A 21,871-nucleotide genomic window follows, 5' to 3' on the forward strand; every position below is an offset into this window, starting at 1 on the left:
TGGCCGTTTGAATAAGCCCATCGCTCTCCAGCAGCAGGACGGCGATCGGACTAGGACCAACAACCAGTCCAAGACAACGGTCCAACTAATCGGAAAGCAAACCATGGCGAACCACCCCCGGTTGCTTCGCAGTATTAAATGCCCCAGCACCTCTGGATCTAAGAGAAGTGCATCCACCACTCGGATTAAACAACAATCTCTTGACACAGATTACTCGTCCAAAGCAATTAAGACCAAATCTGTCAACTTAGCCGCCTGCCAACATGGCGCCATCGATCTTCCAACTGTTCAATCTCTTTGGCAGACCGTCTCTGTCGGATGTGGCTTGTCGCCGGACCACCAACGAAGAGCTGATAATATGGTACCTAGGGATCCACACATGGCTCCTTGGGACTCTTCTTGCCGTGAGTCTGCTCGCACTGGTTAGTCGGTCGTTTAGGACAAGTTCGCCTGTCCAGCGGCAACCAGATGAAACCCTGGACTCTTCAGCTTCAAATACACAACACCCTGTCAATGGACCAGACGTACAACCACAAGGATCTCAACCATGTCTGGATCCGCCGAGGCCTCGTTCTGAGATGCAGACACAGGAAAGTCATGGTGGCTCCGCTCGCGAAGGATCTGTGCAAGCCAACATGTCTGAGCATTCCTTCCATTCGAATCGTATTAGACAAGGCGTCATAACACCAAAACCTTATCCGGTCGTGCGCTGTGGAAGTCGCCAGAGGAACAGGGACAGCGCCCAGGCTTGCTCCAGAGAAAGTCGAACTTTTGTACCTATGTATGAGCTTGGCGATACACGATTGAGAAGACGCCGCCAGTGGGACGACGTCCTGCGAGGCATTCGAGGCGGAGCAGGAGACGAAGCCGAGATCAACTCGCAGAATGAGCACGCACCGACAACCAACGAACCCGACTGTCGGGATGATCAAGACTCTGAGCGATATCTCGAAAGCATGAGTGAGTACCTCGAACTCGAAGACCTTCTCGAGGCAACAATCAACGATCTCGACGAGCTTGAGAGCCACCACGACGGTACTTTGCTCAGAGAAGCACTGGTACGCAACGAGCGTAGACGTCTTCGTCGGGATTATCGTGAGTTGAGGGAGCGCTTGGACCACCACATGAGGCTCCTAGGACTTGAACCGGAGGACCTAGACACTGAAGAAGGTGATGCTTTGGGACGGAGTGGATTACGGGTGGTCGGGCATGGGGTATTTGCAAATGGCCCTTCGCAACGGAGGCGTCGACAAGACATCCGCAGAGCGGGACTTGGGGGTGCGAGTAGTCCGGTAAGGGATGTGGAGTGATGATGGATGGAGTTGAGATTGCTAGCCTCGATATGAAGTGCACTGCAGTGACTGGATAAGTCTTTATTGTTGCTATTGCCCTCCTGTTGGCCCCACGAGTATACATAGTACCCACTGTACCACTCCAGTACTCAGTGCGACATGGTAGTCTTATTATGGGTTGTCGGAGCCCTTCTGGCTGCACCAGTCGCGGTCCTCGTCTTCGTGGACGAACCGTCGATGTGGGTGGAAAGCGCGTAGGGGCACTGGTACGTGCAACCGACCGAGGTCAACATTCCTGCAGCCCCGAGGACAGTCGCGTCTGGATGTGTGTCTCCAGCTTTGCAGTCTGGGGCCCCTGCGACGGTCGTAGTAGTTGCCGTCTTGACAACCGCGAATCTCGGCAAGGAAGCTGTCGTAGGTCCACTCCCATGTTTGCTGTGCCGAACATGGCCTTGCGGAGCATGTGCCGTTGAAGCAACTCCTCACTCTGACACCAAATGTACCACCAGCAAAAGGGTCACCCATGGGTGGCCCTTCCAGTTTCCCCCCTAAATATCCAAGCCTCAAGCGCGAGTCAAGCGGACAGTAATGGCACAGCAACCAACAATTTCTCCTGAAAGGCTTATAGTATGCCTGTCCCCTTCGACTTAGACATGGTGGCTGGCTGTGTGACCTCGTTCGGATTCCGTCGGCCACACGCGAGGCTCTACATTGCATGAGCATGATGGCGCCCGAGTCATCCTGAGAACTTTCCACGAGATCAGACAAGGGTCTTGAGTCTGCATCAAGTGCAACTTGTTCAGAGATCAAGACTCTGAGGTCCGTGGCCTGGATGACATGGCCCTCTCTCTTGACGCGTGTCCAAGGACCCTCGTCTTCCTCCTTATCTGTCGGTAACCATGCAATTTGCATTGGGAGACGGGGGTCTGCGCCGAATGCACCAGGAGGCTGTTGCAACTGGTACACATCAATTTTCCAAGAGTTGTAAATCTTCAAACTCCAATCTGCCGGCGCTGGTCCATACAAAAGTTGGGTCACTGTCGGATATGGCCACCACTCTGATATTTGAGGACCTTGCAAACCTAGATCCATCCAAAGCTGAGTTTCCCTTGCACCGTAACCGCACAGGTCCAGGCCAGCTCGTTGTATCATTTCGATCCAGGTATGCATTCGATCGAGGGTATCCTGGAAACTTGAAGTCCATTTCAATCGCCAATGTCGAATACCCAACAATTCCAGTAGTGGCGTCGCTTGCCACAAGTTCAGATCATCTTCTGGGTCGTCTTCTGGAGGAGCGACACTGGAAGGATCTGCCCCATTCTTCAAGACGCTAAGCCCAATATCCAACCACTCTTCTTGGCCCGTCTCAAAATTGCTTGCAACGCGGTGCAGGACCGTTCTACCGCTACCATCTCTCAAAGAAGCAAGTCTTGGATCTGGTGCCTGTATCCCGACGCATCTAAGAAAGGCTGCGGGTTCCAAAAAAGGGAGCCGCGAGGCCAGCTCAAATCTCGCGTCCAGTGAGCGACTGTCAAATCCTGGGAATTGATTTTGTAGTATGACTTCCAAGGATTCCACCTTTGCACAGCAACGGAGCCATCCCTCCCGACGAACTAGAATGTCGTCGTTGTCGATAATACTAGTACTATTCACAGCAGTGACACCAGAATCAAAATCCGGGTTCTCCAGAAAAAGGCGGTACATTTGTGCGCTTGCTTGGGAAGAGAGAACACTATGCCAGTACAGGGCGTTGCTTAGCCTTTCCCCGTGGTCCGGGAAAGTTGTTTGACTGAGAAGGTACTGGCAAATGTCCAAATGTCCTGAATACGCAGCTTGCTAAAACTCGTCACGCTCATCGTGAGAGAGCGACCTTCAAAAATGCTGTCTCGGGTGGAAGTCCTTACCTCAACGAGCGTCTGCCAGCCACCTAATCCCCAGGGCCTGCCGTACACGGCATCCAGTGGTGTTGCCCTTCCGCTTTCAATGAGTCTCTTCATTCCTTCGAGATTCCCAATGTTGGAGTAGTGGAAGATGAGGGAGTCTTCTCGAACGTGATTGAACGTCCGTAGATGTATAGACCAACCGCCCTGAGCCTGAATGACTGCTAGATTGAATATCCGATTAGTAAGAAAAGACGGAAGTCGTACAGTGGCCCGGAAGCGCGGTTTGTTGTTCTTTCTCTTGACATCTCTGACACTGGGAGGGCCGCCCTGCCCATATTGGCTGGCTCGATCAATGACTCGAGCATCGGATAGTACTTGTCCTGTTCCATTCGTTTCAGTTTCCAGAATTCGGGCGACGACTGGTCCGCTTGCTGTTGTAGTAGTATTAGTATTCGTTTGTTTTGACGAGATTATTGAAGGCTGGACAAGCAATGTTAATTGTTGCGAGAGACTGGCGTTTCCAGCCGAGACCTGAGCTTGGAGACCGTTGATTAGAGTGCCGTGAAGAGCTAGCATGTCGGTATATGCCTGATCTCGCCGCATCTGTTCTTCGCCCAGGTACATCATGTATGCGAGTTCGAGTGAGCTCTTCGCCTTCTCTAACCCGTCAAGCAGCTCTTTCACATCACGCTGTTTGAATGCAGCGTATAGCCTGCCACCTATCTTTGCGTCTTTTGAGAGGCGGTCCTCCATCTTATCGATCAATTCTTGTATTTCCGCAGTATGCAGTTCGCATTCAACGATACAGCGGGCGAGGAGAGCGTCGCTGGCAGTTCTTTGCTGTCGGCGTTGTTCGAGCTGTCGTAGCGCCAGAGCCATCGTCTCCAAGCCAAGTTGGAGTCTGGCAATGATTCGAGGCGCATCCCGAGCCGCGTGGTAGATCCTTTTCAGCTTTGCAGCGCATTCCACGAGTTGAATGCTGAGCGAGAGTAGACCTGCTCCACTGGCGGCAAGGCCAAAAACCGCCTCAACGCCAGACATTGTGAGAGACGATGGGCGGTCCGAAACTGGAAAGCACAACTGAGTGAGTTCAATTCAAGAGAAGAAAGAGTTCATCATGGACATTGATCTTGCTTGGAGAATAAGGCTGGCGGCCGCTCGATGCCTAGCACGTGCCACGAACTTCCAAGTTGTGTGGGGAATCTCAGCTGAGGAAAACGCCTCCAGGGGGCGACTTGAGCCACGTCAGTCGGCAGCTGCGCGTTACATAGTAGGCTTAGGGTGAAAGAGGCCACCACTCAATCGCAAACTCGTGAGGCTGACAAGCACCGTTTGCCTCTAGGCTCATATAGTACTAAGTAAGGCAGAATTCATAGGGGGCTGTGCGCGGACTAGTACATAATACTATGTACCAAGTGACTTGATACTATGTACATGGTACTTAGTACATAGTGCTACATACTATATACTTATGTAGTAGTACACAGTATCGCCCTCGGCTGGAATTATCTGATGAGATATGTACTTATGTATAAATACTAGTACCAGTACATAGTACACTGGTAGTACTACACAGTACTACTATGTAGTATCTATTATATACTTATACTGTATAGTACTAAGCCTTGCTGGGGGTTACTAGTATAGTATCAAAGCGGGTTGGAACCGATTCCAGATCAGATCTAGACTGATTTGAAGCGGTTTAGAATCGCTCTGAACTCGATTCGCCGAATAAAATCGCCTAAATCGCCAAAATCGCCCAAATCGGTTCAAAGCGATTTAACCGATCTAACCGATCTAGGTAAAAATACCTAAGAAAAGACAGTTTGAATCCTACTCTCGACATTTCTTACTTTCTTTAATTTCTTAATACTAACTTGAAGTACTATGTACTTACTATATAATCTATAAATACTATGTACATTTCCTTTTCTTTTTTTTTTAGTACATATATGTATTTTTTATAATTTTCTAGATTTATATTACATATACATACTAGTATGTATATATCTAATATTAAGGTTCGCTTAGTACTACATAGTATGTACTATATAATAACTTAAGTCTAAAGTACTATGTATAGTAAAAGACCTAAATCGCTTTAAACCAGGTCAAATCGATTTCTAAGATCTAGATCGATTCAATGTTCTAGATCGATTCTAGATCGATTCTAAACCACATGGCACTTCAAATCGGTAAATCGACTCTAACCCGGGCTAGAAGCGCTTCCAACCCTCCTTACACCCTCTAGGGAGGTACCTCAGTACTAATGTATACTACTACTATAGTAACTATGTAGCGGAGTGATACAACTATATAAGTTTCAATAGGAAACTCGAAAGCTCCTTCCTTACGGCTGTAGTTCTACCTCTGACAATAGATGGTGGGACGTGCCTACCTAGAAACGCGACACTAAATCTACCTCATCAGGAAAGAACGACCAGATGTCACGTGAAGTGCCTGTCGCCAGATGGGTACTATGTACTTCTCCTTCCCAGTGCTTCTACCGTTTTCGGATTGGGTGCACCATGGGGGGGAGGCCTTATTTTCATGTACTGCAGGTCGGGCCCAGTATCGGGGTTAAGGGGATGTAATGCCCGGGGCTACTTAACCTAAATTGAACTACGTACCTAGGTATATCCTGTACCAGCTCCTGGTCTTTCCGATGATATAAGTGTACGACGACATCAGGAAGTACTACATATGTATGTATCTATACCACAATCATATAAATACTATTTGGACTAAGTTCTATCCGCTACCACTCCCGCGGTGACGGTAGACCGCCTCGTTGTAGCTGCGCTACTTGGAACTCACGATGTCCTCGTCAGAAAATAGCACGACTAGTGTCATTATCTTCGGGCCAACTGGTAATGTTGGTTCCGCTACTACTCTGGCCGCCCACGGACAAGGCGCCAGAGTGTTCCTCGCCATGCGAAATCCGGAAAAGGCGATCCCAGGCTTCACGCCGGAACAAGAGCGAGACGCAGGCTTCGAGAGAGTCTACGCCGACCTCACGAAGCCCGAGACCGTTCAAGATGCCGTGGCCAAAACTGGAGCCAAGTATGCCTTCATCTACGTCGTCAGATCACCCGATCATATGAAAGCCTCCATCGTCGCGCTCAAGTCTGCAGGGGTCGAGTTTGTCGTTTTCCTGAGCAGTTACACTGTCCCAGACAACCTGAGCGTGGAGACCATTTCACCCAGCAACTTCATCGCCTGGGGTCATGGCCAGGTCGAGCTCAATCTGGATCAGGTCTTTGGATCAGACGGATACGTGGCCGTCCGACCTGGTTCTTTCGCAACCAACTCCCTGAGGTGGAGGAAGATGGTCGAGGATGGCGAGGTCAAAATTGCATATCCCGAGGCGCCCTTCGACTGGATCTCGCCAGGAGACATTGGGAGGGTCTGTGGAGCAGTCATCGCTAAAGGTCCCCAAGCGGTCGACGGAACTGCTGGGAGAAAAGTTATTCGACTTTGTGGCCCCGAGATCATGTCCCAAGCCGCAGCGGCAGACACCATCGGCAGAGTCCTTGGCAAAGACCTCAAAGTCACCCGACTTAACGAGCAAGAAGGCGTGGACTTCTTTGTGCAAACTGCCAATGTGCCGGAGCCGGCAGCGCGGCAGCTGATCTCGATGCTCAAGGAGAGAGCAGAAGAAGGAAAAAGTGGTGCAGAATTGTATGAGAGCTATGAGGAGGCAGTCGCCAACATCTTGAAGTATGGGGGAAGGCCGCCTACCAGGTTCCACGAGTGGGTAGAGGAGAACAAGTCGAGATTTGGCGCCTGAAGAGAGCTCTCAGAGGCCCTGAGGGTCCACTCGGATGCGCAGGTCGTGTGGGCGGGTTGACGACAGTGTTGGTTGATATGTCTTTCTGTAGAGCCCAGAGGGACGACAAAGTGTCGCAGTCACCTGCTTTACTTGGATACAAAGTAGTATATCGATCAAGGAAGAGGACATTTGTAGCAGGAGAGGGACGTGGTGCCGGTGGTAGCAAGGGCTAAGGCACTTTTGTCGTGAATTGTCCGTAAGTTCTCAGTTGATTTCGTATCACGGCACCGTTGCTGAACCGCAGCCGAATATATGCCAAGCACTGGTCCAGCTAGATTGGCACTAAAAGTTCTTGGCCATTTCGGCACCTCTTTTCGCCTTGTATCTCCGCTCGAATACTTCGTGTGCCTCCCAACCTCGCCTACGACTGAGTCACTTCCCTCACTCTATCCATTTACAAATGGCTTTGCTCTTGTCGAAAAGCGACTCCATGATCAGGCTTAAGCCATATTCCTCTGCCTTTGATCTCAGCCTGAACCTCCTCCAATGCTAACCAACTTCGTTCGCTTATATCTTCCCACTAGATCGAAGCTTTCTAACACTAGCCGAACCGCTGGGGAAGCAATACGAGATGGCCTGCGCCTCGCCCGTCCGTGGCCTCCCGCACTCAGTCGTGTGATTCTTTGGCTCTTCGCGTCCGGCCCAGTGCGATGTAAACCCGATTCGCAATCTTGGGAGCCCAGTCCATGTTTGATATCGATATACTACCCAAAGCCCCTGATGGGCGAAGATGTGGTCCCCTGAATTCTTCCCAGCTTTCATGTTCAAAGGCTGGCTAAACTTCAATGCAATCTGTTCAGCGACAATGAAGCCCGAGTTTCTGGTAAGTTCGGCAAGAAAGGTCTGGGCCTAGACGACCTCGTGTTTGAGAGGGACTGAAGGTCCTTGGCCTCGGTTTCCACGAATCATACAGGAAGTGAAGCAAACACGCCTTCGAGCCTGAAATGCTTGTCCAAGACTTGCTTGTCGATCCGTTGAACCAGGACCCTCGAGGCTGACCCGGTGCGGGACACACCTCGCTAAAAGGCAGGTTCAGCCCTATACATGCTGCTGTTGCCACCAATCTTTGTGGACGAACACCTAGCCGTGAGTCCTGGAGCCTCAGTGATAAGGACGCAGTTGCTGCCCTGGCGGCTTTCAGCGTTCGATTTCTGTCCTCGTCGTTGGCAGATAACCATTGCAGCCTTCGTTCTTTCGAAGAGAACTATCCATCAGTACTGAGGACGGATGCGGAATGGATCTCGTCAGTATTCTGCGGACGAGAGGCCCGGCGAGCCCTTGCGATGAAATACACCCCGAGGGCAACACGGTCGATGTCGCTGCACAGGTGATCCATCTCGAGGGACGCCCTACCCTGCTTTTCATCTCCTTTCTCGCCGCCTGCATCGGGTTTGTCAGTGTCCTCCTGATCTTCATCTCAAGCTTCATTGGACGTCCTCCCAAGGAGAATGGCTTGTGGTTTAGGAAGAACCATGGATTGAAAGGGTGGTCGTCACTTTCAGGCATCATGATCTTGACTCTGCTGTGGGTTGCATCTCCATCTGGATCCATCCCCTATCCTGCCCTGTGTTCTCAAGACTGAATATGCATCTAAACGCAGCTTCTTCCTTGCGGACGCCGTCTTCCGTTTCCTCAGGTACCGCCACTACACCGTCGACATTGTGTATCTGTGGGCCGAAGAAGTGCGGGACAAGCCGCAGAGCATCGCCGAGTTTTGGCTGTTCATCCTGATCTTCGCCAGCTGCGAGGAGGCGGCGCAGCTGGGCAATGTCGCGCAGCGGGGTGGGATGCGGGTGCTGGGCCAAACCGCGCGGTGGGTCATTGTCATCCTGGCCATGCTGGCCTTCCTGGCCGGGCTCGGCGTCGACCTCGCGCACAAGTACTTCCTCGTCAACGCGCTCGACCCTTCTTCCAGCGGCAGCGCCGAGGACCCAGACGGTTCGAGTTGCCGCACGCTCACCACGGCCAACACGATCCTGATCGGCGTCTCCATCGGCGTCTACGGGGTGATGACCGTCGCGGGCATCTACGGCACAATCATCGCGCTGGCGGCCTCTGATGACCCCGGTGACGGCAAACACCACGGCATCCAGAAGTACCGGAGATACTGGTCCGCACTGATCGTGGCGTTCCTCGCCCGCTCGATGCTGGGGCTCGCCTTCGTCATCATCTTCGACTGGTTCGACATGGGTCCCTACGACATGTTCAGCATGATCTATGCCATCGTCTACGCCGCCACCACGGCCGTCATGTTCTTCTGCATCGCCGGCCTGATCAGGATTCCGAACCCTTTCATGGATCAGGAGGAGGAGGAGGAGGAGATGCCGCTGCCGCCGCCTCCAATGCCGCCGCCAATGCACCACGGAATACCCATGTCGTATGGCAATGCCTCCTTTGCTCCGCCAACCGCATGGAGCTATAAGCAGCCTCCTGTGGTCTATACGCGGATCCCGTCCGACTATCAAATGAATCGGATCTGAATTGAGTTGAGGCGTAATACTGCATAGTCGACAGGGACTATAGACATGGACGTCTGCTGGCTAAGTGATGTGACGAAAATATAATGCACCTGTTGACATTGATTTCAAATGGAATCTTTCATTGTTCCATTCGCAGTCATCATGATCATCTACCTGCTCGTTTCTTCATAAATGCACTTTTCTCTATACGCAGGGTTTTATCTACCGAGTACAGTTTTGTTGAGATCTAAACTCACAAACGCCACCTCTTTCACCGTCGTCCTCGGAAATAATCATAACTCGTGTTCAACTCTTCCCCGGGAGTCGTGTCCTGATAACCATCGGCTTCGCTTCCATCCCGACTCACCACTGGGGTTCGCCACCGGTCTACGGACATGAACTCGCCGTTTGGTGTTCTGACATCGCCCGCACTACCCAACAAGTTTGCCCTATCGTCATAGGGATCTGTGTATGGGCCATGACGTGGTTCGAGGCCTCCACTAGTGTGGCCGTCGAAAGGAGCCGGAGCACCGTGTCTGAACTGGCTCGGAACGTTGGATTGGTCCAAATCCTTGCGATGGATATGTGTTTGGTGCTGTATCGCCTGAGGCGCGGGGCTCGTGCCCCGGGAACTTGATGGCGAAGACTCCTTCTGACCAACAAATGACGAGGCTGGCGTCTGGCTTCGTGAGGACGAAAGCATATCATCACCCGCTCCTTCGCGGAAGTCCTCACGGTTTTTATAGAACTGGAAATCTTGTTGAGCCTCAGGAACAAATTCAAAAGGAACGTCCTGGGGCAGCTTGCTCGTTTGGGTCATAGGCTGCATGGCTATGTCCGAGAACGCCATGGATTGTCCACCGTCAGACTGTAGTCGACCACGATAGATCTCTGCAAGGACGTGCTTGGCCTTTGCATGGACCATCGGCGTCATAAGGGGCTGGTACAATGCGGGATGGCCGAACTTGGATGAGACCTTCTCAGGTTCCCTTGGCTTGCCGTCCGTCGCAAGACGTTCTTGATCGTGCATACCACCCCGAGAGTAGTACTTCAGGTCCAGATCAAAAGTCTTCATGCAATACCACTTGAAGGCAAGCATGATGACTAGCAGTGGCGCAATTGCCGCGACGAGGGTCCATTCTCCTCTGGCTTTGACGACGATACCGATAACAACATTGGAAAGAATCGTGGCAAATACGATCCGGTTGAACATGGTCGTCCAAAATTGACCGCCAGACTCGGTCTTGGTGATAAAGACATACATGAGAAGGTATTTCTTCAAAAATGCGTCGATCACAAAATATAACGCGGTAACAACAAGCACAATCGGCTGGAGAGTAGAATAGCAAAGGGCGACCGTGGTGTAGAAAAGGAAATAGTTGTAGTAGCTGGCATAGTCAAAGGATGGAGGTGCAGTCCACTCGATATTCTGCCGGGGAGTCGGGGCCAAGAATGTTCTTGCAAACCAGGTGTAGAACAACTGCCACAGTTGAGCCAGGTCAGTGGCGGCGCCCAGAGTTCGCTGGAGGATCCAGGTAACCCAGAATGGTGAGATCTGACAAAGAGTGGTCGTGATCACAAGGAAGAATTGGCCTTTTCTGAGAGCAGTCCACAGGTCGTTGCTCTGTTTGTTGTACTGGATCACAATCGTCACGTATTGCCAGACTGCCGAAAACATGGAGAATACGATCAAGTTGTTCAAAGTGAAGAAAGCGTACAAGTTCCGGAGGACGTGACGTTCTCGGTCGGTTTTGGTCACATCACCAGCACGGACTTGAAGGCGCCGAAAGATGCTCGGAAGCAGGAGGTAAACAAGCGAAGTGAGTGCCGGGGCGGCAATACCCTGAACGATGGCCCAACCTGTACGATGTGCTTCCAGCTGCGTCTGGAAAGCCGGCCAGACAGAACCCAGATTTGACAGGTTGGAGAGGAAGATCGATATTCCAGCGTTGATTGGAGTCCAGATGATGGTCAGGACAGCAATCCAGATGCCATTCATGAACCGCTTGCTCTTCCGTGATGCTCGAGACAGTTTGAGATTGTCCCAAATAAGGTCGTTAGGCCTCGGTGCTAAGCGAATCTTAGTGCCGTGAGGGCGTTTGCTCCGTGCCTGGAATGCGACTGTGTGTGCCTCGGAAACCTGTTCCCAGCTGGCAAATCCATAAGGCATAGCATCGCGGTTGTCCACACGCTCTCTAATATCGTCGATTTCCATCTCGAGAGATCGGATACGATCTGTGAGATACTCAATAGCGTCGACTTTGCCGTTCGTCGTCTGACCCCGGTATTTGCTGGGCGCCTTCATCGTTGGTCGGTTGGGTGGCAGCCTGTCAGGATTCTTCAAATACTTGGCGAGAATGGACTCTAGTTCCCTGACGGCCTTCTCGTGTTCTTCAATCAACTCTGGTAGTACCTTCACATTGCGTCCAACGGTCGTTTTTGGCACAGTGCCGGTCGGATTGATATCGTCAGTAATTCGAGCAATGCCTTCGTTGTTTCGAAGATTGGCCGGAATATCTCGAATTAAGATCGTCCGGGCGTGCAAGCTTCTCTGATATTCGGGGCTTTCGAGGTACACTCGTCGTAGGTGATGGATTCGACGGTAATTGTGCCAGAGAAAGTATATCACCACCAAATCGATCAGCCATGCCACGACCACCTGAGCCCACAGACCCCCTCCGAATATGAATAAAGGGGTCATGATGGCGAAGGCACTCTGACCCTGTGTAATTGCCTTGTTCCCCTGCGTGACATTAACTGGGATCATGACACAAATGCCCACAATGGCCAAAACCAGGAACATATTCCGCAACATTCGAGTGAAGCGCAAGAAGACAACCGCATCCATGCCGATCTTCTCCATCAAATATGGTTCTGATGCTTTTCTGACCGGCGCGACCCAACTAAACAGCCCCTTCCCCAATGGGGGTGGAGCGTGGTCTTTGTCTGCGTTCTTCAGTCTTGGGGCATAGACAACATTGTTTCGAGGCCGGATGAGGCAAAATAGGAGAGCGAGGCCAGCGCTGATTCCTAGTGAGGTTGCAAGGGAGGCCCAAAAGGCATTTGTTTGAAGCTGAGCAGTGTCAGCGCGCAGTCCACATCGTTGGCTCTGGGAGTATACGTACAGAAGCTTGAAAAGGATTTGCAACCAACTGGAGGACCTGCTCTCCTTTTGATAGGTCGGGGTCGGGGGAGGACGAGGTTTGCCGTGGAAAAAGCGCTTGAACGGCCGACATTTTGATTTGGCGGTCTAGCGTCTCTACAAAAGCAAGACTTCAAAGAGGTTTTTGCATAATAATGTTGCCGACGAAAACGAGTGCAGGCAACCTCACAGACCAGCGCAGTCGAGGCTCAAAAGTCTATGTAGTTCTGTGAACAAAAGAAGATTTGCCAATCGAGGAACAAAGGGTTCGGCGGAATGGTGAATCTCGAATCCGGGGATTTGGTTAGCGAACGACAAAGACGTGTCAAAGGCGGCAGTCTAGAAGAAATGTGCACTGAGAATGGAAATATATCGTGTGTGGGAGAGAGAAGAGGAAATGATAATGTACAGAGGATGAGGGTGCGTTGTTTCAGAAAGGGAACTGCGAGATTGTAATTACTCCGTCGTGGCTCTACAGAGGCCAGCGAGTGTCGTGTTTCAACCGCCCAATGGAGAATCTTCCGGCCAGGGTCGTTGGACCATGCAGTGTGATGCCAGCCAAGTCCTGTGAACCCCTGGTGGGTGCCTGGGACAAGCAACAAGGGCGGCCCGTCTGCCTATTGGCCGCCGCCGAATCCTTCGGCTAGTTAGCTGCACCAACGCCTATCATTAGCCACCCTCTAGCCTATTGCGACTAACTAGGCTGCCCAAATGGTGCCTGAGAGTCGGTAACCCTCGCCCCGAAAGAACACAACAGCGCCTGCAACACTGCGACATGCATGAGAAACAAAAAACCACCGAATCGGCATAAAGTTACCCAGGTAAAGTTCGTCCTTTTCTCTTCGCTTCCGCAGAATTTTCCATCCATTTCGCCTATCGATGGGGAGAAGAGAGTCCAGTTCATTCGCCAGGTCTCATGCATCCTCATCCCCATCAACCACCACCCGGTGGATGACCCCCCCAGCACCTCTCTCCATCTCACTCAGCAGTCTCATCGCGATCCATCGTTGCTTCCTACTAGAAACTTTTGAATTGTCCCACACGGTACGCACAATGACGCCAAAAAAAGCAGACCCTGCGAGAAACACACCAGCCATATCGATCCTTCGAGAACCACCTGGGCATCACTATTCACATGTGCTAGTGTACACCACATCGTCCTGCAGTCCAAGTTCCACCTATGACATCTATTGTGGATGTATTGCTGGTAGAGTGATAAGATAGCGAGTCAGATCTGCTGTCGTCTGTGCGATCGTCACAACGACTCTCTGGCCAAGGTATAGCTCGATTGTTAGAGGGGTTTGTTGACCTCCACCGGCATACTATATTCCTTGAGGAGTAACGTCCATGTCGTTTCTTTTTACTCAAAACAACTAGATGAGGTGGACTTCGCAGTACGGCAGAGGCAAGGAAGGGCCCGCCGGTCCAAACGATGAGAAACTACCACTAGGACGTCGCCGTCGTGTTCAGTTGCCTCACCTGCTCCCTCTCATCGCTGCTCATTTCGGCCTTTCCCAGTACCCAGGCTAGAATATCGTTTTTGGCCTCGCAATACTGATCGCCGTCTCTCCAGTCTCGCTGGGATAGCTCGAGCTTCTTCCGGCCATAGGCGTCTCGAACTGCGGGGTTTTTGCGACAAATATCCCTCACCCCCAGTTGATTCCTGATGGACTGGCACCCCTCCACAGAGACATAGAGATGCCTCGCTGGGGAAGCTCCGGGTTTTTCAAAGGCATGACGATCCGGGATGCCCATTTCCCCTCTGTAGACATATCCCCCTTTTGACGTCAATGCGTGGATGGCAGCGTTCACGTCGGCTCCGCTGCTGATGATAGAGACGTCGATGACGGGTTTGGCGGCCAATCCTGGAACAGACGTGCTGCCCACATGCTCGATGCCGATGTACTTGACTTCTCTGAGGACGTCCTGCAACTCTCTCTTGATTTGCTGGAACTGGAGCGCCCACTCAGGGTTATACTCTTCTACAACGACTCTCATGGCTGTCGAGCGCGGGAGAGGAAGAGGGTACTATGGTTCAAGTCGCCGCATCGGGGAACCGGGCATTGTAGAGGAGTTATTCCAGTGACTCACTGCGAGCTAGTTCATAGTTGCAACATATTTCGTATTCGACTGGCTCGGCGCATGAAGTGGACAAGATAGACATCATATCAACTCGATCTTCCTCTCCCCCAGACTCCCCAATACTCTCACATATTCGCCCGCATCCATTTTCAAGCCGTTCTTCCTGACATCGCCTTCGGGTCTGCCCACAACCACCTTCCCTTCTTTGGCGTTGAATTTGACGCGAAACTCCTCAATGAGCGTGCCAGCTTGCAATTCCATCATGCCGTGAATATAGCATTGTCCCAGGTACACGTAGTAGTCGTTGATGGGGCGGAGCACGATCGGCATGTCCAGCCCCTTGACGATAGCAATGGTGTCGGTCGCTTCGGTAAGGTCCGGGACAAGGCAGAAGTAGCCAAAGGTAGAGACACAGAATTGCTTGTATTGGAATGTGTCCATGGTATCAACTGCTTCGTAGAAGCCGGGGGCGATGCTTTCGCTGCCGGTTTCAGTGCTGGTACTTACTGATGCCCTGGAGGAGAGCCAAGAGCGCCATTCCTGCACGCCGGAGGAGACATATGAGGGTGAGGCCACGGTATCTTGGTCAGTAGTATTTGCAATGAGGGTTGCGTTGTAAGCGTCGAGCACATGTTCCGAGTTGACGTAGACTGTAGAGGGCAGGGTCTTGATGAAACCCTGACACTTTTGATCCATTGCCAGCACTTCTTGAGAAGAAGGCCTTTTGATGCCATCAACTCCTTTGCAATTTTCAAGAACACCGCTGAGGTATGCGACGGTGTCTTGCATCATGACCGTGATTGAAAGAGCGTACCGCAGCGATTTTCTCGGCTGCTTGGCCCCCTCAAGCAATTTCATCAGATAATGCTGCTTTTTCTTGGGTATTCGCTCTGCTTTTGGTCGGAAGATTTTGCCCCCTGCACACCATGCTTCAAGAACGATATACTGGGTCCAAGGGCGAGACCTCCAATCAACTACCCAGGACGGCAGACCTGATTGTCCTTGCTGCTGACAAACCCCGGACCAGTCCAGCACCTCGCGCCTTTCCCTATCTGCCATACGCACTGCGAAATCAGTATAGACATCTTCCCACGGTGTGACATAGTCAGGCTGAGGAGCCCAGTCGTCCTGAGCCAGGTCTGTGGCAATGTTTCGGATGGCATAGATCTTGTCCCGAGGATCATAGCATTTCAATCGAGACGCGTCGTACATGGCATTTATTAGGCCAACTTCTCGGGTTTCCGGTTCGTTGTTCGCAATCTGCGTCTGACGAAGCCGATATCTTTGGATGCTTCGAATGAACATCATGTTCGATTCAAGCTGGGCATATGTCTGCGAGGGGTCGTCGGAGAGAAACCACTGAGGCCACCGCATTGTGGACCTAGGGAAGAACAGCCACGCCAATGCAAAGATCTGAACCCAGGGTATCACTTCTGCACCGCAGACTACCACAGGATTGGAGCTCAAGGCACCTTCTTGTTGGGTCCACACGCGTGTAAACCAGGCGCAGAGGAGAAGTTTCGCGCAGGAGTTGATCAGTGACTGCTTTTGTGGATGGGTGTCTAAAACGTCGAGTATGTGAGATTTGTTCTGCATGTACTGTATTTCGTGTCCAGCGTACATGACCGTCGGAGTGTACTCATCGAGGTAACTTCTGGCGTTGAGTGTCCTGGCGTATTGAATAGCGGCTACGGCGTCGTCGTCACTTGGGCCTAGCCAGATCACAGTCCGCCTGGCCTTTTCATATACCTTGTACATCAAGTTCACCTCTCTAGCCTTCTCGACCGTGTTATCCTGATCTATGCAGACAACGTCAATCCACAAATACGTAGTATTCGCTGCGGAGCGGAATCTCCTTAGTACCCCGTCTGCGTTTTTGTAGATACCAAGCTTGGAGCCTGACATGAGTATGTAATGATGGCTGCGATTATCGTCACCGCACACGTATGAGGTCGCCGTGTATTCAGGCTGCGCATCTTTGAGATCGTGTACCACGAACCTGCCAACAAGATCGTCTGCAGGCTGCCCTGGGTCCAATTCGAGAAGCCTGATGAAATCACCGGTATGTGGCAACGGGACGTATGGGGATCCATTGGTCGTCGACATTCTCGGCAACAATCGCTAGCTGAGAGAACTCGCCCTGAGGGGAAATACACTGATCGTGTTTGATACCCTGCACGTCAACACTTTACGAGGACAAGTGAGAATTCCCAGGAGAATGAGGCTCTCTAGACAAAGAGTAGCCCTGGCCTCGCAGCAGGTCTTCTCAGTGTTTCATGTTTGTTACGAACATCACACGCAAACCCACCTCGGACGATAAGGCCATCAACGTCCTAGCAGACCATAATTTTGTCACCCCAAACCCCATTGACAGCGGCTATGGAATCTTGAAGTTCCATGTAGATACAAGGATGCAGGTGAGGTTTGCAAGCTAAAGTTCCGGTTAAAATGGGGTTTAGCGGGTGCCTGCCAGGCGCTCATCCATCAAGGCAGCATTTGCCGAGTTGGTTCCCAAAGTTGACAGCCCGGGTGGATGCCGGGGTCCCTCGATCCTCCGAGTAAGGCTCGCCATGGCCTACTAAGGGCGCCCACAAGGTGCTCCCTCGCTGATTCGATAGGCCCCGAGGCACCTACCGGCCTAGGGCCTACTGTAGTAACTCGTCTCCACTAATAATAACAGTCCCAAGTCTCCCCCCCGCAGCTGGGCAATTGATTTGTCCTGGTGCCTGCCCCGAGCCGAAGCATTTACTCGTAGGGAAAAAAAAGATACGGAGCAAAGCCCCCCTTGTCCCGTCCCCCAGATTTGCCTCTCCTCAGTTCAACCTCCTCTCGAGCACCATCACCAGCAGTCCTCCGATCACCTCTCTTCGTCAACACGACTGGCCCGGTTTCGTCGCAATGTCGTGATCGCTCGTCGTAAGCGCCATGGGTCTGACCCCGACTTCAGAACACTATCCGGATGCCTGACAAGCCGGCCACTGTAGTCGCATATGCGGCTGGCGCTTCTCTTGCTGCAATTGCGGCATTCTACGTCTTCGGGCCCACCTTCTTCATCGACGGCGAGAATTCCTACAATACCAATGATGGCCGCAAACGCACAATTATTGGCTTGTCCAATCCGGCCAACGATTGCTTCATTAACTCGGTACTGCAGGCGCTTGCTGGACTCGGCGATCTCAGGCTCTACCTGATCAAGGAATTGCACAGGAGACAGCTTGATGGACCCGAGATTTATGACTCCGTCCCCCCGGTACTGCGCAAGGGTGAAAATGCCGATAAAATAGTGGGATTACAAAAAGGGCCGGTCACTAAGGCGTTGAAGGAGATGCTGGATGCTTTAAATGAGCGTCCCATATACAAGAAGACCATCAGTGCAAGACCCATGATAGAGGCGTTGGAGAGAGCATTCAATACACGGATTAGCCGGAACCAGCAGGATGCGCAGGAATTCCTACAGATTGTGCTCGAACGGCTCTGCGACGAATACCACGCCGCACAGCGGGCGCGGCTTAGGTTTGCAAACCCAGGGCAGATCGAAGACTCTTCTACTGCAGATTCAAACCCTTCTCCTATGACTCCAGCATCGACCCAGGTCACGATTGGAGCTCGTGAAGGTTTTCCCTTCGAGGGCCGGATCGAATCCCATATTCAATGCCAGCGCTGCGGCTTTCGGACAAAACCGACTGTCACAACTTTTGTTTCCCTGACCTTGAATGTCCCTCAGAAGAGCGCCACTTCTTTAGACAATTGTTTCGATATCCTCCTCAAAAGCGAAGAAATTGACGATTTTAAATGCGACAAATGCCGGCTGACGCATGCTCTAGAATGGAATAATTCTACGCTGTCGTCAACCCCAAGGGACAAGGACCGGGAAGTGCTGGAAAAAGACATTGGTCTTATCGAGCAGGCGCTTCGGGATGATCCAGAGAAGGCTCCCGAGGGTGTTGCCTTGCCTGACACGAGCCTGGCACCGAAGAGTAAGATCAAAAAGTCGACCCGCATCACAGTATTCCCCAAAGTGATCGCTATTCATCTGTCTCGGTCGGTCTTCGATCCAGGCAGCTATTCCACCAAAAACATGGCCAAAGTGTCATATACGCAGAGATTACGTCTGGGAGGGCTCTTAAACGAACACTGGTATAAACTCTTGGGAGTGGTATGTCACAAAGGCAGCCATCACAGCGGACACTACGAATCCTTCCGGAGAAATCATGTGTACGCTCCCTTCGCTACCCCTGACCCTTTCAGTGCATACGCTATTGCAAGTCGCTACACCAGTTTGGTTCCGTCAGCCACGCCGAGTCCAACTATGGAGGCCACACATGGTAACGGTCTAAATGGGTCCGCCGCGCCTACCACTGGGAATTCAACAACGTCATTGTCGACAGCCTCGCTATCGACTGGGCACAGCAGACCAAACTCTAACGGGATAGATAGCAAGGATGCCCGTCCGTCTACGCAAGAAGACAGCGTCATGTCGCCAGTACAAAGAACGGATACCCAGGTGTCGAAACAGATTAGAACACAGGATCCAATACCAGGCAAGTTCCGGCGACGGAAAAAATCCAATGATCGATGGTGGCGCATATCGGACGACAAAATCAAGGAAGCACGCCTGTCGGATGTGCTCTCAATGCAGCGCGAGGTCTACTTGCTTTTCTATGAGCTCGAGCGGCCTGGCGACGATGCTTCCACCTAAAGGCTCTCGCCATTTGGGAGTATGCCTCCTTTCGCCGGTTGCCAGGACTACATTTAAACCCCTCATTATATCGAACATTTGGTGCTATATGAAAACAGGATTCGATAGATGTTGGGCCCCACGACTTTGGCCCCTTTCATATCGCTAGATCTTGGATAAGGCGGAGCTGAATAACGTCTGCATATATCCCGATCAATACTGAGGCACATGCTGCAAACGCTGAGCTTTACACCAGTTTTGCCGGAGGTTTGATCTCCAGTTGGGAAAAGCTTATCGCTTTCAACAACCACTTTAGAGTCAACTAGTCTTAACGTAGTGCTTGTCGATGCCCCTACTGATATATTGATAGAACATGGGAGTCTCAAAGACCGGCCCCCTTCATCCTGATCCGCAGGGCGCGGTTAAGCCCATGGAATTGATGGTTGGTGTTCCTTGGCTCCAGGCTCAAAACAAGTCACAGCTATCGTTTGCACATGCCCCCTTTGAATTCTGTTTGCTCTTGGGTGGTTCGTCTCTGCCCACGACGTACATAGGTAGTCAGAATTTTCCCTGCACATCAAGAATTTTTTCTGGTTGCTGTAACAGTTGATTCGAGGGGATAAATGTTTACAGTCGTTTGGCGATGCGCAGCGCCTGACCTCTTTTGACTTAGAGCCACGCAGCCCCAAGGTACTAGTGGACTGACAAGAGCCTTATCATGCTCTAATGCGCCACAACTCTAAAAAAGTTTCTTTGACCTCACGTGGGGTAGAAAAGAAAATTTGTGAAATCCTTGCAGTTATCAGCTGCAAGAAGTCCCGTTGATAGTCTCTCTGTTACTTGTGAGAGGGTCCCATCTTATTCTGAAATTTCGTCTTGACAACATGGCGAAGGGAAAAGTCTGCTTGGTAAGTGACCGTCCCGCAACAACCACTTCTTGTGTCTCTCTAACGATCTCCAGGCCTACAGCGGTTAGATATGAGTCAGAAGGCCCTTGGGAGTGTGAAATGCTGATTTTGAGTATACAGGTGGCCTGGATACCAGCTGTATTCTGAGGTGGCTTCTTGGTGAGATCCTCTGTGACCCAAATGTCCTTTAACCCCAGTGACTAATAGATGGGGACCGCAGATGACGGCTATGAGGTCGTGTGCTTCCTTGCCAACGTTGGGCAAGAAGAGGATTGGGATGCCGTCGAGAAGAAGGCCCTCAAGATTGGTGCCACGAAGATGGTGATTGAGGATTTGCAGAAGGAGTTTGTGGAGGAGTTGTGCTTCCGGGCTATTCAATGCAATGCTCAGGTAGGTGCACTCATCCTGGATTCTACAACTGGCCAATGGAGACTGATTTGGTTTCGACAGTACGAGGGACGATACCTGCTTGGCACGTCACTTGCACGTCCAGTCATTGCACGATCTCTTATGCGGGTGGCACAGCGTGAAGGCTGCGACTCAGTGAGCCATGGTGCTACCGCCAAGGTAATCGGTCCTTGTATCTCTCTGTCTCTGGACACTTTCTAATCTCTTTCCAAGGGTAACGACCAACTCCGCTTCGAGTTCGCCTTCTACGCAATCCAACCTACCATCAAGATCATTGCTCCGTGGAGAGATCCCAAATTCTTCAACCGATTCCAGGGTCGAAACGATCTGCTCGACTATGCTGCAGCAACAAACCTCCCCGTCACATCCACCAAGGCGAAACCGTGGTCGATGGACGCCAACCTTGCCCACTGCAGCTACGAGGCTGGTATCTTGGAAGACCCGAACCAGGAGCCTCCAAGTGACATGTGGACCATGACCGACGACCCACTGAAAGCCCCCAACGAGCCGACCAACATCACCATCAGCTTCGAAAAGGGTATTCCGACCAAGGTCGTCACGCCACAGGGGACCTTCACGGACTCTGTGCAGCTCTTCAAGGAGCTAAACCGCATCGGAAAAGTCCACGGTATCGGCAGAATCGACATTGTCGAGAATAGGTTCATCGGGTTGAAGTCTCGTGGGTGCTACGATTCCCCGGCCATGACCATTCTCCGCCTTGCCCACCTTGACCTCGAGGGGTTGGTTCTCGATGGGCAAGTTAGGGCCCTTCGGGACCAGTTCGTCTCTCACAACTGGAGCAACTATCTCTACAACGGAATGTACTTCTCTCCCGAGCGTGCTTTTGTGGAGAACTCCCTGATCTACAGCCAACAGAACGTCAACGGCGAGGTCCGCTTGAGCTGCTTCAAGGGCAACGCGTACGTCCTCGGCCGTGCAAGCAGCAGCGAGAAGCTGTATTCCATGGAGGAGGCATCCATGGACTCGTTGGAGAACTTCAGCGCCGAGGACACCACAGGGTTTATCCATGTCCAGACCATCAGGCTGAAGAAGTACGCCGATCAATGGGCTGAGAAAAAGTGAAAGGTGCTCCTCGCGGGCAAGGGTTTTCTTTTTATGGTCAGGTTATTAAGCCGGGGTTAGATGACTAGAATCGTGCAGCTGAATAATCTCGGGGTCAAAAAGTG

The 21,871-nt window shown here is 51.7% G+C and overlaps 9 protein-coding genes across 9 annotated transcripts; 5 read left to right on the plus strand and 4 right to left on the minus strand.

The window, feature by feature from the left end:
* Positions 1 to 263: 263 nt before the first annotated feature.
* On the plus strand, positions 264 to 1,310 carry Z520_00144 (uncharacterized protein; the record flags this gene model as incomplete). The annotated part of the gene is made up of 1 exon (XM_016770665.1): positions 264 to 1,310. One exon carries the CDS (start codon positions 264 to 266, stop codon positions 1,308 to 1,310), a length of 1,047 nt encoding a protein of 348 aa, XP_016637575.1.
* Positions 1,311 to 3,046: 1,736 nt separating this feature from the next.
* On the minus strand, positions 3,047 to 4,216 carry Z520_00145 (uncharacterized protein; the record flags this gene model as incomplete). The annotated part of the gene is made up of 1 exon (XM_016770666.1): positions 3,047 to 4,216. The coding sequence occupies one exon, from the start codon at positions 4,214 to 4,216 to the stop codon at positions 3,047 to 3,049; it is 1,170 nt and encodes a 389-aa protein (XP_016637576.1).
* Positions 4,217 to 5,993: 1,777 nt separating this feature from the next.
* On the plus strand, positions 5,994 to 6,965 carry Z520_00146 (uncharacterized protein; the record flags this gene model as incomplete). Its single annotated transcript, XM_016770667.1, has 1 exon — positions 5,994 to 6,965. One exon carries the CDS (start codon positions 5,994 to 5,996, stop codon positions 6,963 to 6,965), a length of 972 nt encoding a protein of 323 aa, XP_016637577.1.
* Positions 6,966 to 8,241: 1,276 nt separating this feature from the next.
* Positions 8,242 to 9,487, plus strand: Z520_00147 (uncharacterized protein; the record flags this gene model as incomplete). The annotated part of the gene is made up of 2 exons (XM_016770668.1): positions 8,242 to 8,531; positions 8,608 to 9,487. The coding sequence occupies 2 exons, from the start codon at positions 8,242 to 8,244 to the stop codon at positions 9,485 to 9,487; spliced, it is 1,170 nt and encodes a 389-aa protein (XP_016637578.1).
* Positions 9,488 to 9,737: 250 nt separating this feature from the next.
* Z520_00148 (uncharacterized protein) lies at positions 9,738 to 12,702 on the minus strand (the record flags this gene model as incomplete). Its single annotated transcript, XM_016770669.1, has 2 exons — positions 9,738 to 12,539; positions 12,592 to 12,702. The coding sequence occupies 2 exons, from the start codon at positions 12,700 to 12,702 to the stop codon at positions 9,738 to 9,740; spliced, it is 2,913 nt and encodes a 970-aa protein (XP_016637579.1).
* A 1,352-nt stretch (positions 12,703 to 14,054) lies between these two features.
* Z520_00149 (uncharacterized protein) lies at positions 14,055 to 14,606 on the minus strand (the record flags this gene model as incomplete). Its single annotated transcript, XM_016770670.1, has 1 exon — positions 14,055 to 14,606. One exon carries the CDS (start codon positions 14,604 to 14,606, stop codon positions 14,055 to 14,057), a length of 552 nt encoding a protein of 183 aa, XP_016637580.1.
* Positions 14,607 to 14,771: 165 nt separating this feature from the next.
* On the minus strand, positions 14,772 to 16,796 carry Z520_00150 (uncharacterized protein; the record flags this gene model as incomplete). Its single annotated transcript, XM_016770671.1, has 1 exon — positions 14,772 to 16,796. The coding sequence occupies one exon, from the start codon at positions 16,794 to 16,796 to the stop codon at positions 14,772 to 14,774; it is 2,025 nt and encodes a 674-aa protein (XP_016637581.1).
* Positions 16,797 to 17,649: 853 nt separating this feature from the next.
* Positions 17,650 to 19,389, plus strand: Z520_00151 (uncharacterized protein; the record flags this gene model as incomplete). Its single annotated transcript, XM_016770672.1, has 1 exon — positions 17,650 to 19,389. One exon carries the CDS (start codon positions 17,650 to 17,652, stop codon positions 19,387 to 19,389), a length of 1,740 nt encoding a protein of 579 aa, XP_016637582.1.
* Positions 19,390 to 20,252: 863 nt separating this feature from the next.
* On the plus strand, positions 20,253 to 21,767 carry Z520_00152 (uncharacterized protein; the record flags this gene model as incomplete). Its single annotated transcript, XM_016770673.1, has 6 exons — positions 20,253 to 20,276; positions 20,330 to 20,339; positions 20,397 to 20,435; positions 20,497 to 20,666; positions 20,727 to 20,843; positions 20,898 to 21,767. The coding sequence occupies 6 exons, from the start codon at positions 20,253 to 20,255 to the stop codon at positions 21,765 to 21,767; spliced, it is 1,230 nt and encodes a 409-aa protein (XP_016637583.1).
* Positions 21,768 to 21,871: the final 104 nt, after the last annotated feature.

Source organism: Fonsecaea multimorphosa (assembly GCF_000836435.1).
Source record: "Fonsecaea multimorphosa CBS 102226 unplaced genomic scaffold supercont1.1, whole genome shotgun sequence".
In the NCBI taxonomy this organism is placed as follows: domain Eukaryota; kingdom Fungi; phylum Ascomycota; class Eurotiomycetes; order Chaetothyriales; family Herpotrichiellaceae; genus Fonsecaea; species Fonsecaea multimorphosa.